This window comes from Microtus oregoni, unplaced genomic scaffold (genome assembly GCF_018167655.1).
Source record: "Microtus oregoni isolate MIOR12 unplaced genomic scaffold, Mior012 000118F_ref0000498, whole genome shotgun sequence".
Lineage (NCBI taxonomy): Eukaryota > Metazoa > Chordata > Mammalia > Rodentia > Cricetidae > Microtus > Microtus oregoni.
Window position 1 is genome coordinate 310,510 of NW_024544747.1, and position 17,120 is coordinate 327,629.

The 17,120-nt window shown below is 51.3% G+C and overlaps 1 protein-coding gene across 1 annotated transcript; it reads left to right on the forward strand.

The window, feature by feature from the left end:
* The first annotated feature begins 6,274 nt into the window (after positions 1–6,274).
* On the forward strand, positions 6,275–14,473 carry LOC121444255 (transcription factor Sp7). The gene is made up of 2 exons (XM_041646092.1): positions 6,275–6,295; positions 13,205–14,473. Exons 1-2 carry the CDS (start codon positions 6,275–6,277, stop codon positions 14,471–14,473), a joined length of 1,290 nt encoding a protein of 429 aa, XP_041502026.1.
* Positions 14,474–17,120: the final 2,647 nt, after the last annotated feature.

The window sequence follows — 17,120 nt, forward strand, 5'->3', positions numbered from 1 at the left end:
GCTCCTTTTCTCTTCTCATAGGCCTTCTTTCAGGTTCTGATCTGTCTCCCCTGAAACTCCTGTTTCATTTCAAGGCTCAAATGTCAACCAAGGAAACTGAGGTTCAGAGAAGAGGGAGAACCAAGACTAAAGCCTTGCACTGTTAAAAGGCAGAAATGCAGCCCGGTGGTGGTGGCACACGCCTTTAATCTCAGCACTCGGGAGGCAGAGGCAGGGGGATCTCTGTGAGTTTGAGGCCAGCCTGGTCTACTACAGAGTGAGTTCCAGGACAGGCTCCAAAGCTACACAAAGAAACCCTGTCTCAAAGAAACAAACAAAATATCAGACAGGAATACATATTTGTATAAGTACTTGTTGGGGTGGGGGGGGGTTTCTTTTCTTTATGAGGAAGGGGCACGTGCTCTAGCACCTATGTGGAGGTCATCGGACAGCTTGCAGGAGTCAGTTCTTTCCATTAATCATATGGGTTATGGGGTTCAAACTCATGAGTATCAGGGTTGGTAGCAATTGTCCTTCCCCATTGCACTATCTGGTTTATCTCTGTTTTTGTTTTTCAGGTAGATGCCACATTGACTCATATTGTACCAGAACTCAGTATGGAGCCTAAGCTGATCTAGAACTCACGGCAATCTTCCTGCCTCAGCTTCCTGAGTGCTGGGATTGCAAATGTGTGCCTGTCATCTTTTCTTTCTGAGGTGTGGTTTCACAGTGTCACCAAGGCTGCCCTCAGCCTCCTGGTGCCAGAAACGATAGTCTCCCACCCTGTGTCTTCCTGTTTTCTGATTTCGGGTGCCTTCTCTCTCCTATCCCTATAGACTGTCTGTCACTGGAGCTTGCCTCTGAAGAGGAGGGCTGGGCCTGGGTGCTTGGGGACGGGCAGTGGCCAGACCAGGGGCCCGGGACATGAGCGCAACTTTCCAGGCTTCTCTTCCAGGCCCCTGTGGTTGGGGAGCTCCACGCAGGGAGAGTTGAGTCAGCAGGGCCACAGAGCAGGGGGGCAGGGGGTGGGGGTAGAGATGCCTGGGGTTCCCCAGGGCCAAGGAGTCTGCTGAGGCCATCTGGGTATCTGGACTCCTGTGGGTGTGGGCAGTAAGGGATCAAAGGTCCCTGGTGGTTCCTACCCTAGTAGGAGGCAGAGAGAGCAATGTATAGGGCTGGCCATATCCTGCCTACTCTTAGATTTGTTTGTTCACTTTTTGAGACAGTGCCTCATGTAGCCCAGGCTAACCTTGAATTCTCTGTGTAGCTGAGGATAACTTCAAACTTCTGATTCTTCTGCCTCTACCTCCCAAGTGATGGGACTGTGACATTTGCCTGTGTGGAGCTGCTATGTTGACATGAGTCTACATGGGTCCACAAGACATATCAAGGTCACCGAATCTGTACATGCGTGTGTATACCTGTGCGTGTTTGTATGAATGAGAATCAGGGAGCCTTAGCGTAAGCATGGTATGTATAGGACGCCTCTGAACCAGTGTGCATTAGTGTGGATGTCTGCACACTACATAATGTGAATGGGTTCTGTGTTCTCTAGTGTGCTAGTATGTGTACCTGATTGTGTGTTATTCATCAGGCTTGTGGGGTTATGTGTCAGTTTAAAGGGTTCCATTTTCTCCTTTCTGGTGAGTCTCTCTAAGTGGTCTAATCTGTAACAGTTCCGTGGGAAGTGCCTAGCAGTCCCCTTGATAGAGATTTCAGAGAGAAATCCTGAACAGGTGAGCACAGGCAGAATTAGCTTTTCCACCCCTCCAGGAACAGGGGGTAAAACCTTCCATTCTCTCCAAATCTCGTTCTCCCTCCACCTTTCCAAAAGATGCAAAATCATTAGAACTGAAGGCAGGTTCCAAATTTAACCCCTCTAGTCTAGGAAAGCCCACCCTGAACCTCTCGCACGGGAGGGAGGGAGGGAGGGAAGGGAGTGGTCCTTGCGGTTCAGCCCAGTGCTGGCTTTGGGAGATCAGAAAGGCGTCGAGGGACGTCCATCTCAGAGCTCAGTGTCTGGGTGGCCATGGGCGGAGGCTAAGGGGCCCCCAGGGTGGTGGGGGTGGTGGATAGAAACCAGATGCCTAGGGGGTTTATACTGGAAGGGCCAGAGCCGCAGCCTTTACCCGCCGCTGCCACATGGCGCCTCTGCCTGGGCTGCCCCACCCCCTGGGAGGTTGGGCGGAGGGAGGCCTGTGACGGTGGAGGAGGTCCTTGGAAAGGGATTCCAGTTGCTGCCCCCAGCTGCTGAGGGTACTGGAGGGGTGGGTGGGGAACAGGACCCAGGAATACCAGATCCACAGCTGGCTTGCAATGCTGTCTTAACTGGAGTGGGAAAAAAAAGTCGGAAATCAGAGCCTGAGGGCTGTGGGTACCCCTCACCTGGCTGACACAGATCCTTGTCCAGGAGGCTTGTTGGTGTGCAGCGGCTGCCCATCTGGGTTCCGACCTCAGGCCCTGGCTCTAACATCTTCCTGGATCCTGCTCCTTCTGTTTCTTTTCCTACCATTCTTTGGCTTTGAGTGCATCTACCCCTTCCCACAGGGAGTGGAAAGGCTGACCCTTGGCATCTACCTGCCTGCGAGTCTCTACCTTCTCCTCCTCATCCATCCTTTACCCTTTCATTCTCTTTGTAGTCAGGGTTGGATCCAACTCCCTCTCTCGTTTCTTTGTTCTTAGAATCTAGATTTCCCTGCTGCCTCAGTTTCTTGTTTGATCTACCCTCTGTTTCTCTAATGATACAGGAATTGCCAGAGAGCTTCCTTTTCTTCTTCCCAGTCTCTTAATTAAAACCCTAGAAATTCAACCAACACTTTGTCCTTTGACTTCCCCCCACCATGGAGGAAACTATGAGGTCGTAGGAACGGCCCCCACCACCACCATAGAGGAGACTACGAGGTCATAGGAACGGCCCACCACGGGCACTTCCTTCTGGGCAGACGGGTGGGGTGGCCCATGTAATCATCCAACACAATTATGCCCTATTTATACCCCATCCCCGCCCCCCACCTGCTGGCTGCGTTACCCTTCACCTCCTCCAGACCTGGCTATGCCTCTAGCTAGTTCCCTTTCTTTCTGGCCAGTGTGTCTATCTTTGTTCCTCTGTGTCTGTTTCTTTCTTTCTTTCTTTCTTTCTTTCTTATTTATTTATTTATTTTGTTTTTCGAGACAGGGTTTCTCTGTGGCTTTGGAGCCTGTCCTGGAACTAGCTCTGTAGACCAGGCTGGTCTCGAACTCACAGAGATCCGCCTGCCTCTGCCTCCCGAGTGCTGGGATTAAAGGCGTGCGCCACCATTGCCCGGTTTTCTTTTTTTTTTTTAAAGGCGGTTTTGTTGTCATTGCCTTTTCTTTTCTGCTTTCTCTAGATTTTGTTTTGTCTCTTTTTTTGTTGTTGTTTTGTTTTGTTTTTCAAGACAGGATTTCTCTGTGTAACAGCCTTGGCTATCTTGGAACTCTGTAGACCAGGCTGGACTCAAAACTCGCAGAGATCCGCCTGCCTCTGCCTCCCAAGTGCTGGGATTAAAGGTGTGTGTAGCACTACGCCTAGCTTTATTTATAATGACACAGTCTCAGTAAGGATCCTTGACTAGCATAGAACTTGGCCATGTAGACTAGGCTAGCCTCAAACTCATAAAGTCTAGATAGCCTGCCTCTGCTTCTCAAGTGCGGGATTTAAGGAGTGTACCACAACTGCCCAGTTTGTATTTGCTAATCTTTAATCCCGGCCCTCCCCAGGGAAATCAAATTTGAGAGTTGGGATCCAGAACTCAAGTCCTCCGTGAACTTGCCTTCTGCTTGCAACTTAAGCTACCATGAAGGTCCCTACCATCCATTTCTTATTTTTTTCTTTGAAAAGCTGTGAGGACAAAAGGAACAGGAAGTGGGTTCTCTCCCCACAAAGAGAAAGTGGGGGCTGCTAGAGAGTGGGGAAGGGCAGGCGAGGTTGAGAGCAGAGGTGTGAGGGATTTGCAGGTCCCCTTCCAGGCAGGTCTCCTTTTGGGACATATGTTATTTTAAAAAAAATTATTTATTTTTTTATTTTATGGGCATTGGTGTTTTGCCTGGATGTATATCTGTGTGAGGGTGTTGGTGGGTCCCCTAGAACTGGAGTTACAGGCAGTTGTGAGCTGCTATGTGGGTGCTGGGAATTGAACCCAGATAGGTCCTCTGGAAGAGCAGCCAGTGCTCTTCACCATTGAGCCATCTCTCCAGCCCCAACAGATGCTATGCTTACCGCTTGGCTGTCCAGTCTTTCCCCATGAACTTATCCCTAGAGACAAGGCATGAGTTAATACTTTAGATCTACCTCTCTGTCTTGATCGACATCCCTTCTCTTTTTCATCTGGACGGGATATCAGAGTTGGAAGTCCTGATCAAGCACTAGCATAACTTCTTTCTTTCTTTCTTTCTTTTTTTTTTTTTTTTTTTTTTTTTTGGTTTTTCGAGACAGGGTTTCTCTTTGGCTTTGGAGCCTGTCCTGGAACTAGCTCTGTAGACCAGGCTGGTCTCGAACTCACAGAGATCCACCTGCCTCTGCCTCCCGAGTGCTGGGATTAAAGGCGTGCGCCACCATCGCCCGGCATAAATTCTTTCTGTAGAGGGAACTTCTGCATGGCCACTGAGAAGGGAGCCGAGAAGCCCCACCTCGGAAGCAAGATGACTTACGAGAGAGACCACCTACTGAAGGAAGAACATTAAAACCCTAGCCAAGTAAATAAAAATAAAAAGCTGGGCAGTGGTGGTGCATTCTGTAGGCAGAGGCAAAGCAGATCTCTGTGAGTTCAAGGCCAGCCTGGTCTACAGAGCTAGTTCCAGGACAGGCTCCAAAGCCACAGAGAAACCCTGTCTCGAAAAACCAAAAAGAAAAAGAAAAAAAAAAAAACACCTAGCCAAGAAGACATCAGGGATGGCAACTGGTGCATCAGAAATGAGAGAAGCCGGAATGTTCTTTGAAGGGGGAGATTAATCCCAAGAGGCTAAGTATGGGCATGAATCAGTTGACCCAATGGCCTTCTGCTCTGACCCTCGCTCCTGCGTGCCTGAAATCTCAACTTCCAGCTTCTGTCCTACAAACTTAGGTGGGCCTAGGTCTCATTGAGGATACCCTCCTCTGCAAACTGTGCCATGGTCTTCCCACGCCCCATAACTTGCTCCAGGCTAACTCATTGACACTGACAGTTTGGGCAGAACACACAACCACAACGAGCAGATCATCCCTCCTATTCCACACAACACACACGCACACACACACACGCACAGTGCCATCCTGATTTTATGTGGCTGAATGAACAAGAAAGCATCTCCATTGCCAGCGTTGGGGGGTGGTGGGTGGTAGTGTAGGTGCCCCATTGTGTCATCATATCCATTGTATGTGAGTTTGTCTGTGTTCATTCACCACAGTGACAGTCCCATGTGGGTATGTGGGTAGCAGTATGTACGTGTGCATGCATCATCCCTGTGTTTGTCCATGAGTGTGTATGTCAGTGTGTTCCAGTCTTTCTGTGTGAGTGTCGTCCCCAATCCCCCATCCCCCCCCCCCAGATCTCTAATTAGTGGTTTGGGGTTTGTTCTTTTTCCCTCCTGTTCTTTCCTTTAGCAGAGCAGCGGCGGCAGCAGCAACCTCGGTAGCAGCAGCAACAGAAGCTGCCGCGCCACTGAGTAGCCGTGAGGACTCCCAGTAGGATTGGATCTGAGTGGGAACAAGAGCGAGCTGACCTGAGAGAAGAGTGGATCCCTCCCAGCGCCCTCAGGCCACCCCTTGCCAGCAGTCTTCCTGCCAGACCTCTTGAGAGGAGACGGGACAGCCAACCCCAGACTCCCCAGGTACAGATGCCGAGCAGCTCTGGGGACTGTCCACAGATGCCTATTGGATTTCTGGGGTATGTAGGACACCTAGGTCTACCAGCCCTTTTCACCTTTCCCGGTAGCACCCCCAAAGAAGCTCTGACAACTTGCCCATATTCCTGCTTCCCACCCGCTCCCTGGGCGCCCCCTTTTTTCCTCTCCCTCCCAGATCCCTTCTTTGGGGAGCTCAGCAAATGAAACAGGAAATTTGGACCCTCTGCCTCCCTCTCTCGCCCTCCTCATTGGATCCGGAGTCTTCTCCGCTGGGAAAGCTGTAATTAGGAGGGTGGATCCCTACAGACAGAGAGCAGCCCCCCCACCCCCACCCCCCAGTCCCTTCTAACTTTAGATCTCTTCTCTCCCATTCTCCCTCCCTCTCCCCTTTCCCTCTGGCTCCTCGATTCTCTCCATCTGCCTGGCTCCTTGGGACCTGATCCCCAGCCTGAGGATGGCGTCCTCTCTGCTTGAGGTAACTGTTTCCTCCTCTTCCTAGGAAACCAGCTACAATCTTCCTGGTCCTAACCCATGCCTACCCCACCCCCTCAGCTCACAGAGGCGGTAGCTGCAAAGCCAGTCACTTCCAGGATCCTTCTGGTGATGAGTAGTGTCCTAGGAGGAGCGAATAGGGGGTAGAAGCAAAGGGAGGGGAAAACAGGGCCAGGGGTCGGAGGGCAGTTAAAGAAGGGGGAGAGAGAGTTAGGTAAAAAGAAAGTGAGGACCCCTAAGGTCACCTAGGCACTAACTGTGAGGAGTGCAAGAACACTGGGGGTGGGGGGAAAATGACAGCAGGGAACAGGTAGGCTGACAGCGGATAGTGTCTGAGCAGGCATGGAGGAGCCTTCAGCTAGTTCTTTGGCTTGGGAGGGAGTCCCATGTCTAGGGCTCCTACACTAAGCAAGATTTGGTCAGGTCTGTGTTGAGGAGAGAGCCTGGACTGGGAGCTGGTGTGTGGGAGAGGAGGGAGGCTGTGGGAGAGAAGAGGAGAACAGCCCTGCATGTGGGGGGCTGACCTGAGAGGGAACCAAGGAGGAGGGACAGGGTCTGAGGCCGCTTGCCCGGCGGCTCACAAATATTTAGCTTTCGGCCAAAGACAAACTGAGCTCTATTTTGGGAGTGGGAGGCGCCAGGGAGGACTGGGCCACTCCCCTCAGGCTGAGACCCCAGTATCCCTTGCCTCTGGTTCTGATGACAGAGAGAATTAGGGTACCATATGAATTTGGCATCTTGAGAAATCACTAACTTTGCCGTGGCTTCTGGGGGACCCAAAGCACAGAGTCGGACAGGGAGGACTTACGGTCCTCCAGCCACTTGATGCTGTTTCAGGGTCCTTCTGGAGGAATCTGGGGTGAGATGATCCTCCTTGGATGTCAGTGCCCTCCAGCAGCATCGACTTGTTCATGTTTGGGGGCCTTCAGAAGCCACATCTCAGCCCGGAAGTAGTGGCACACACCTTTGATCCCAACACTTGGGAGGCAGAAGCAGGTGAGGCCAGCGCAATCCACATAGAGAGTTCCAGGACAGCCAGAGCTACATAGAAAGACCATGTCTCAAAAACAAAACAAACAAAATCTCTGTTCTGGGTGCGCTAACTCAGGTCCCAGGAGTGACGAGTCCTTGGTGATTGATTGATCAGAAAGTCACCTGGCTAAACCTGTGGGAGATGTGCATGCGTGTCCACTGGCCTGTGTGTAAGTGTTAGATTTGCCTACATTGCTGCCTTTGTGGGCACAGGTGTGTGTGTGTGTGTGTGTGTACACAAGAGTGCGTGTGTACTAGAAGCTGGATTAGTTTAGTAAGTACTCAGTCCACATGAGGAGTGGTGTCCATAAGGTTATGAGATAATGACTTTGTGACTGAGTTTGAGGTAATGGCCTACAAGCCAGTAGGGCGGGACACACTCTATAAGCAGATAGGAATCCCGATACAGAGACCTATTCTCAACAGCACTGTGTACCGATTGTTCTCGTGGCCCCTTCCCCAATAGAGTCTAAATTTCTTTATTTATCATTATGTATATGTATGACTATGGGCACATACTTCTACTCAACAGACTATATTGAAACAATGGTTTTGAGGAAGCAGAAAAAAAAGGTGCATTTGAGTCCTGGGTCTGCCAGGGCAAGGACAGTGTTGTGGGCATGCATAGCTTCCCAGCCTTGCCAGCGTGGCATGCGTGCCTGGGGGAGGGGCAGCTGGGAGAATTTCTGGAAAGACAGAAGCATTTGGGAATAAGAATGCATGCTTCTGGGTGCTAGGCTTGCCGGTGTCCAGCTCCCTGTGATCAGGACACACCTAACCCAACCATGGACCAATCTCTCTCTCTCTCTCTCTCTCTCTCTTTTTTTTTTTTTTTGAGACATGGTCTCTCTACATAGCTCTGGCTGTCCTGGAACTCACTCTATACACCAGGCTGCCCTCAAACTCAGAATCTGCCTGCCTCTGCCTCCCAGGTGCTGGGATTAAAGGTGTGCGCCACCACCTAAGGCAGTCTTTCCATTTCTTTTTTTTTTTTTTTGGTTTTTCGAGACAGGGTTTCTCTGTGGCTTTGGAGCCTGTCCTGGAACTAGCTCTATAGACCAGGCTGGTCTCGAACTCACAGAGATCCGCCTGCCTCTGCCTCCCAAGTGCTGGGATTAAAGGCGTGCGCCACCACCGCCCGGCCAGTCTTTCCATTTCTATACCTAGTTTTTAGGGTCTTAGGTTCTTCTGCAATGCCCTGGGAATCCCTCTGAGATGAGTAGCTTCTCCAGCAGTGGAAGGAACTTGGGGTTCAGAGAGGGAAGCGACTGCTGTGGTAAGGACACTTAGCTGAGCTGAGGGGAGCTGGGGAGGAGAGGATACTAGGCATGGAGTTGGGAAGCCTGTGCTGTCGGGATAGGGCTCAGTGCTGGAGTGCTTGCTTAGCAGGGATGAGATAAAAATATTCATAATAAAAAAGTTTGGTTTGTTTTTCAAGAAAAGACTTGTGTATTCTCTCTGTAGACCAGGCTGGCCTCGAACTCACAGAGATCCGCTTGCTTCTGCCTCCCAAGTGCTGGGATTAAAGACATGCTCTACCACTGCCTACAAGAACATTTTTAAAAATTATAAAGCTGGGTGAATTAAGAAAACTCGGGAGAAAGCTAGAAGTAGGACCAGGAAGCCAGGGTGCTCAGCCTCTGCAGCTAGTCCCAGCTGTCAGAAGTGTAGTAAGCATTTCCACTGTGAGTTACTTGGAATCAGGCAGTCCCTTCACTTCACTTGACATCAGAGAGAAAGCTTATCTTTCTTCTTCTTTTTTTTGTTTTTTTTTTTTTGTTTTTTGTTTTTTCGAGGCAGGGTTTCTCTGTGGCTTTGGAGCCTGTCCTGGAACTAGCTCTGTAGACCAGGCTGGTCTAGAACTCACAGAGATCCACCTGTCTCTGCCTCTCGAGTGCTGGGATTAAAGGCGTGCGCCACCATCACCCGGCTCAAGCTTATCTTTCTTTAGAAGCTCCTCATTCAGTACTTTAAATCTTTTATTTTGTTTATTTTTTTTTCCTTTTTTGAGACAGGATCTCGCTATGTAGACTGTCCTGGAACTCACTACGTAGAACAGACTGGCCTCAAACACATAGAGCCCTGCCTGCTTCCCAGTGCTGGGACTAAGGGCATATACCACCACACCTGGCTAAGCCTTTTAGTTTAAAGGGTGGTGGGACAGGGATGAAGAACAGGGAAACTGGAAAATGGGTATCTTGGTTTCTACAAGGTAATGCATATGATCATACATAGGAGCTTGAACCCTTTCCCTCAGCTCTTACAGAGCGAGCAGCGCTGGGGTGGAACTTCTCCAGCGCTTGGCTCCCAGAGCAGGCCGGTACTTTGCTTTTTCTTTCTGACCTCCACGGCCCCCATTGGCCCTTGCCCCCAAAGTCGGGGTCTCATGTCAGCCTAGGGTTGGCTGTCTTTTTTACCCCTCCCTACCTCCCCACAGCTGGGTGGGGTCCCTGGGCTTGGCTGAGGCCCTTGTGGCCACAGTGTGAGGGCCGGGCAGGCGGGGGACCGCATCGGCGTTTTTAAAAATAAACCGACCGCAGGGAAGCCACCGGAGCCGGAGCCGAGCAGGGCCATGCTGGGCAGAGGGGGAGGGGCAGCAGCTAAGGGGGAGAAGGAGGGAGGAATGACCTGCTCTGGGGTTGTCTGGGGCCCATCGCCATGGTAGGTTTTCTTAGGTGGGAAGTGTATGCCTTTCTCCTCCTCCGGCTTCCTTCTCCTGTCTTTTCCTGGCCCGGGATCCCTGACCACCTTTCTTTGCTTATTCTGCTTTCCTTGCTGTTGTTTTTCTACTTTCCTGTCCATTTCTGTCTCTTAAAGCAAACATCTCCCTTTGTGGTCCCCTGGTTCTCTGTCATTACCATAGTGGCATACCACAGCTTTGCATGGCACAGTGTCCTTTGTGTCCCAGGTTTCTGTATCTCCACAAGTCTTTGAGTTCCTATGTTGCCACCTCCCCTTCATGCTAAATTTTACTCCTGTCCCACCAGCTTTCCTGCCCTAACCTCTCTGCTTGGGCCCTTAGAAGCTTCAGGGAGCCTGGTGGTAGTGGCTGTGCGCCACCATCGCCCGGCTGTCTGTAGGATGTTTGTTTGTTTTTTGGTTTTTTGAGACAGGGTTTCTCAGTAGCTATGGAGTCAGTCTGGAATTCTCAGAGACCTGCCTGCTTCTACCTCCTGAGTGCTGGGATTAAAGGTGTGCACCACCACCTCTGGGCAGGAGGCTGTAGAATTAACAAGACCTCACACAGTTGGGCAGGGGTGCAGTATAGCTAAGTCGTGATCGCAAAGCCCTTCACTGAGATGTGGAGACACTAGCCTCACCTCTAGGACTTGGCATCTCATCTCACACCTGCACACTGAACTAGGGGCCACCAGGCAGCTCTGAGAACCCTGGATTCTTGCCTTCCTTTGTAAGATTTATTAGGAAGACATTAGACATTGATTTTTATTTATTTCTTCCTTTCTTTACTTTTCCTTCTTTTTTTTCCCTTTCTTTTTTCTTTCCTATCCCCCCCCCACCCCATAGGGTTTCTTTGTAACTCTTGCTAGCCTGTCCTGGAACTCACTTTGTAGACCAGGCTGGGCTTGAATGCAGAGATCTGCCTGCCTCTGCCTCCTGAGTGCTGTATTTAAAGGCATGTACCACAACTAGCACTTTTTTATTTTAACTTTACTTGTATAGGTGTTTTGCTACATGGATGTATGTGCACCATGTGTGTTCCTGGTGCCTGCGGAGCCAGAAGAGGGTGTTGGAACTGCCATGTGGGTGCTGGGAACCTAACCCCAGCTCTCTGGGGGAGCAGTAAGGGCTTTTCACTGCCAAACCATCCCTCCAGCCCCAATAACCAGGTTTTAGAAAAATGTGTGATACACGGACACACGAGGGGAGGGGTGTATCTATGTGAATGCCATGGGAAGTGTGGAAGCCAGAGGACAGAGGACAGCTGTGGGAGGTCTCTCCTGTCATTTTGGGTTCTGGTGCGGGGTGGGGGCGTGAACTTAGGTCATCAGGCTTGGTAACAAATGCTTTTACCCACTGGACCATCTCACTGGCCCCATATGACCAAGCTTTTGTAGGATCTCTCATTTTCTCCCTTTGTTTGTAAGGTAATTGGGTTGAACCCAGTATTTTGTACATACTAGTCAAGGATGCTAGATTGCATCTCTTCCCATGAGATTCTGAATGTGACCTAAGGAGGGGTACCAGGAGCTCCTGAGGCAGGACAGTCACGAGGGTGCTCAGATTGGTCATTCAAGAAAGGGTTTCTCTGTGTAGCCTTGGGTGTTCTGGAACTCGTTCTGTAGACCAGGCTGGCTTCAAACTCACAGAAGTATGCCTGCCTCTGCCTCCCGAGTGCTGGGATTAAAGGTGTGCGTGCGCCGCCACCACCACCTGGATACCTCTGTGAATTTTTTGTTTGTTTGTTTTTTCGAGACAGGGTTTCTCTGTAGCTTTGGAGCCTGTCCCAGAACTCACTCTAGACCAGGCTGACCTCGAACTCACAGAGATCAGCGTGTTTTTGTTTTCCAAGTGTTGGGATTAAAGGCGTGCGCCAGCACCGCGCAGCCACTCCCGTGTTTCTAAAAGGCCTCCTCAGTCCACTTTTATGTCTTCCATTCACTCGCTTGAACGGTTTGGTGTGGACCAGCCCATCCATGGACCACATGTTAGGGGATACTGAGACATGGAAGAGAAAGGCTGTAATTCAGTGTCTTAACCAGCTCCCTGTCTTAGAGAGTCTTGATGACATTGGACGCTTCCATTGCTCAGAGGAACACTAGCTAGTACCAAGAAGCAGGAGGCGCCCAATGCCTGTTTGAAAACCATTCTTGCTTCATCAGTGTAGGCCTGGCGGCAGCCCTATTCCCTCTCTGGGTTCCGACAGTGTCTCTGCTGTCCTCTCCTCTAGCTTCCCAGCTCCAAAGTCCATGCCAAGAGATTCCTTCCCAGGGCTTTGTGGACTTGACTTCAGGGAGATGAGGCGGTGACTCTTCAGTCATGGACTGAAGCAGAAATAGGAAATGGAAGTGAGGTGAAGCCAGGGAACTCTGGACTGGGGTCCAACATGGTTCCCCAGTGCTTTTGCTTCTCTCCGTGCCCCCATACTGCTTCCTGTGGAGAGGCTATGGAAGACAGTGGCCTTGCTGTGCGACCAATCTCATCTCAGAGACTCCTGGGCTCAAGTGACCCTCCTGCCTTGGTGTCCTAAGGAGCTAGGCTTTTTAGTTTGGGTTTTTAGTTTCAGTTTTCCAAGACAGGGTCTCTCTACATAGCCCTGGCTGTCCTGGAACTTACTATGTGTAGACCAGGGTAGCCTTGAACTCACAGAGATCCTCCTGCCTCTGTTCAGAGTTCAGGCATAAAGTTATGCGCCACTATTCCCGGCCTGTTTGCTTTTGAGACAGGGTCTATGCTGCCTGTTCTGGCCTGGAACTGCTGTGTAGCTGAGGGTGACCTGAGCCTCTGGTTTTTCTTCTACCTCCTAAATTATGGTGTGAGCTACCACATTCAGGTCATGCTCTTCTTTGAGGGGCATCCTTTTTGAGTCCCTGGCCATGGCTTGGCTTTTGTCTGCTTCAAGTCCACTTTCCTAGGTCAGGGCCCCAATTCTCACCTCAGCCAGCTCTTCCTCAGACTCCACAGTGGGCACTTCCTGTCTGCTGGACTAGAGTATCAGGTCTGGGCCTCTCCTGTTCTGGCTCCAGGGGTCCAGGGCATTGCTGGCATGCCACTCTTCCCTCTAGCTCCCCTCTCTTTAGCTTTCCCTAACCTCTGTGCGTGTCTGTAGGTCTCAGTCCCATAGCTACACTCTTCCCACTCTCATCTTCCTCCTAAGTGGTTCCTTTGGCTCTCTCTACAGGAAGAAGCTCACTATGGCTCCAGTCCCCTGGCCATGCTGACAGCAGCGTGCAGTAAATTTGGTGGCTCCAGCCCTCTGCGGGACTGTGGGACAACAGTGGGAAAAGGAGGCACAAAGAAGCCATACTCCGACCTTTCAGCCCCCAAAACCATGGGGGACGCCTACCCAGCTCCCTTTTCAAGCACCAATGGGCTTCTCTCCCCTGCAGGCAGTCCTCCTGCCCCAGCCTCTGGCTATGCCAATGACTATCCACCCTTTCCCCATTCATTTCCTGGGCCCACTGGTGCCCAAGACCCTGGGCTACTGGTGCCCAAGGGGCACAGCTCTTCTGACTGCCTGCCTAGTGTCTACACCTCTCTGGATATGGCCCATCCTTATGGTTCCTGGTACAAGGCAGGTATTCATGCAGGCATCTCACCAGGTCCAGGCAACACACCTACTCCTTGGTGGGACATGCACCCTGGGGGCAACTGGCTAGGTGGTGGCCAGGGCCAGGGTGATGGGCTACAAGGGACACTGTCCACAGGCCCTTCCCAGCCTCCACTGAACCCCCAGCTGCCTACTTACCCATCTGACTTTGCCCCCCTCAATCCAGCTCCCTACCCAGCGCCCCACCTCCTGCAATCAGGGCCCCAGCATGTTCTACCCCAAGATGTTTATAAGCCCAAGGCTGTTGGCAATAGTGGGCAACTGGAGGGGAGTGGTGCAGGCAAACCCCCGCGGGGTGCAGGCACTGGGGGTAGTGGTGGATATGCCGGTAGTGGGGCAGGCCGTTCTACTTGCGACTGCCCCAATTGTCAGGAGCTCGAGCGGCTGGGGGCAGCAGCTGCTGGGCTGCGGAAGAAACCCATTCACAGCTGCCACATCCCTGGTTGCGGCAAAGTGTACGGCAAGGCTTCCCATCTGAAAGCCCACTTGCGCTGGCACACTGGCGAGAGGCCTTTCGTCTGCAACTGGCTTTTCTGCGGCAAGAGGTTCACCCGCTCCGACGAGCTGGAGCGCCACGTGCGCACTCACACCCGGGAGAAGAAGTTCACCTGCCTGCTCTGCTCCAAGCGCTTCACCAGAAGCGACCACTTGAGCAAACACCAGCGCACCCACGGGGAACCAGGCCCGGGGCCGCCCCCAAGTGGCCCTAAGGAGCTGGGGGAGGGCCGCAGCGTCGGGGAAGAAGAAGCCAGTCAGCCTCCCCGATCTTCCACCTCGCCTGCACCCCCAGAAAAAGCCCCTGGAGGCAGTCCGGAGCAGAGCAACCTGCTAGAGATCTGAGCTGGGTAGAGGAAGGTCTCCAGTTCCAGGGTCCTCTTGCCAGGCTCTCTTGGTGTGGTGGGCCACTGCTTGCCCCTCACTCTTTCCTATGCATGCTATACTTGGGGGCTTTCTCCGCCTGACCCCTAGACATTAACCTGGCTATCTCCTTAGCTCTTCTCCCTTTACCCACTTAGTCAAACTCCTCTCAAGCCCTTGCCTGTGCCTGTGCTCTGGCTTCCTAAACTCTCTCGTCCCTTCCGTGTTCACAGCCTCTTACTTTTTTCTTCCATTTGGACTCCCATCGCCCTCATTAACTCTTTGCCATCGAATCTTTTTGCTTCCCAACCCTATTCGCGACTTCCCCAGCAGCTTCCGGCTGAATTCAGGCTTCTGCTGTGCTTCATTCCCTTGAGCCTTTTTTAAAAAAAGCAAACACAATGATGATGATAATTTATTGCCCCCTGGTGGTTCTTCATTAGGAAGCAGAGTTAGGGAAATTGGTGTTAGTTACCCGGCTGGGAGCATAGTGCCAAGAAGGGGGCAGACCAAGGGGGATCTGATCCCCAAGATGGGGTGACCCCAGGGTCAGGGAGGCTGCCCCCAGCCTTGAGTACTTAACCCCTACGCACCAGGAGTAAACAATAGTAATAATAATAATTCTATTTATCTAAGTTATGACAGGTCAGGTAGAGTGAGCTGGAGAGGGAAGGGGATTTTCCTTTTTCTTTTTTGCTAAGGAAATTCTAGTCAAATGCATTTCTGTATAGACAAAAAACGGTAGTGGAGATCTTGTTCATAGATCTCTATCATCAAGGTCTCAGTGGGGTTTTTAAAATTGGGTTGTTAGTTAGAGTTTATGTGGGTGTCTCTCAGTAAGGTCACTAAGATCCCCAGCCCCACCCAGAAGCTGTGAAACTTCAAGTCCTGCGGAGGGGAGGACTGGACTGCCTAGATCCCAGCTCTCTGGACCTCAGCGCAGGTTCTTCCACTACCCCTCTCAAACCCTGTGACCGCTTCAGGCTAATAACCCCGTTGTCATGGTTACCGAGAACTTGCAGTTGCCGTCTGAAGCTTGTCCTTTGGGGAAAGTCCACCTAACAGGACTTTGGTTTGGAGGTGCCCCTTCTGAAATGGGGGGAAGGCTTTCTCTGGGAATAAGTTCAAGTGAATCAAGTATTTATTGAATACCTACAATGTTCAAGGCCTAGAAGCCATGAGAAGAGTTTATTGCAGGACAGAGGTCCCTAAACGGATTTGGGGTTACAGCCACAGGCCCCCAGTCTGAGTTTCCACTCCATTCCAGTGACTTTTAAAAGCCGCTTTGTGCCTTTGGACGCCTTTCCTGAGACTGTTGGGTCTTCCGGTTCTGTCCCCTGCTCCTTCTACCAAAATAAAGGGTAAAGCCCGTGGAGTCTGGGAAGAACATACATCGTTGAAAGGATCATCCCCTTGTGGAGTCTTTTTTTTTTTAATTTAATAAATAAAAGTTCGATTTGAAATTGTGTCTGGTGAGAAAAGGGGAAGAGGTGGGGGATGGATGGGCCATGGGACATTTCTTTTTTTAAAAAAAAATATTATGGGGCCGGAGATATGGCTCAGTGGTTAAGAGCATTGCCTGCTCTACCAGAGGTCCTGAGTTCAATTCCCAGCAATCACATGGTGGCTCACAACCATCTGTAAAGAGGTCTGGTGCCCTCTTCTGGCCTTCAGGCATACACACAGACAGAATATTGTATACATAATAAATAAATAAGTTTATTTATTTGCTATGTATACATGACATTCTGCCTCCATGTATGCCTGCATCAGATCTCAGTACAGATGGTTGTGAGCCATCATGTGGTTGCTGGGAATTGAACTCAGGACCTCTGGAAGAGCAGGCAATGCTCTTAACCACTGAGCCATATCTCCAGCCCCATGGGACATTTCTTTAGCAAGGTGGGGATATTTAATCCGGCGCGATTGCGTTTCACGCTGAAACTTAAAAAAAAAAGAAAAGCAACTTCGTTGGTCATGCTCTCTAACAAAGTTGAATCTATCTATCTATCTATCTATCTTTCTTTCTTTCCTTTTCTTTTTGGCTTTCTCGAGACAGGGTTTTTCTGTGTAGCCCCGACTGTCCTGGAACTCGCTCTGTAGACCAGGTTGGCATCGAACTCAAAAAGATTCGCCTATTGCCTCTGCCTCCCAAATACTGGGATTAAAGGCCGGTAGGAGTTGAGTTTTTAGTTTCCTATTGCTATTTGAAGAGTTGGGAAGGTCGAGTGCTTATCATCCACGGCTTTTTCAGTCGGTACCATTGACCTTGTTCTGAGCAGTGACCCGACCGGAGTATCAACTGTGACCACCGCAGGGAGATCTCGCAGCGCAGCCTCCGCGCGTCGATGGTGAGACTCCCGTCCGGCTGACCCGCCTGGCACGTAACCCGCCCCCTGCCCGGGGCCTGCAATCAGTCGTGCCTGCCTCGAAGTTAGTGGAGGAACAAAAGCCACTCTGTGGCGGCCGTCCCCAAGCCACAATAGGGCTTTGTGCAGCCCCTGTCCCCAGGGCTCCCCCGCTGGGCTGAGGGGTTGCATAGGGTGCTTTCCCGGGTAGCGGCGCCCGGGCCGCGGTCCACCCCGCCGCCAGAGTGGAGGAGCGGGACCCGAAGGCGACCCCACCCCGC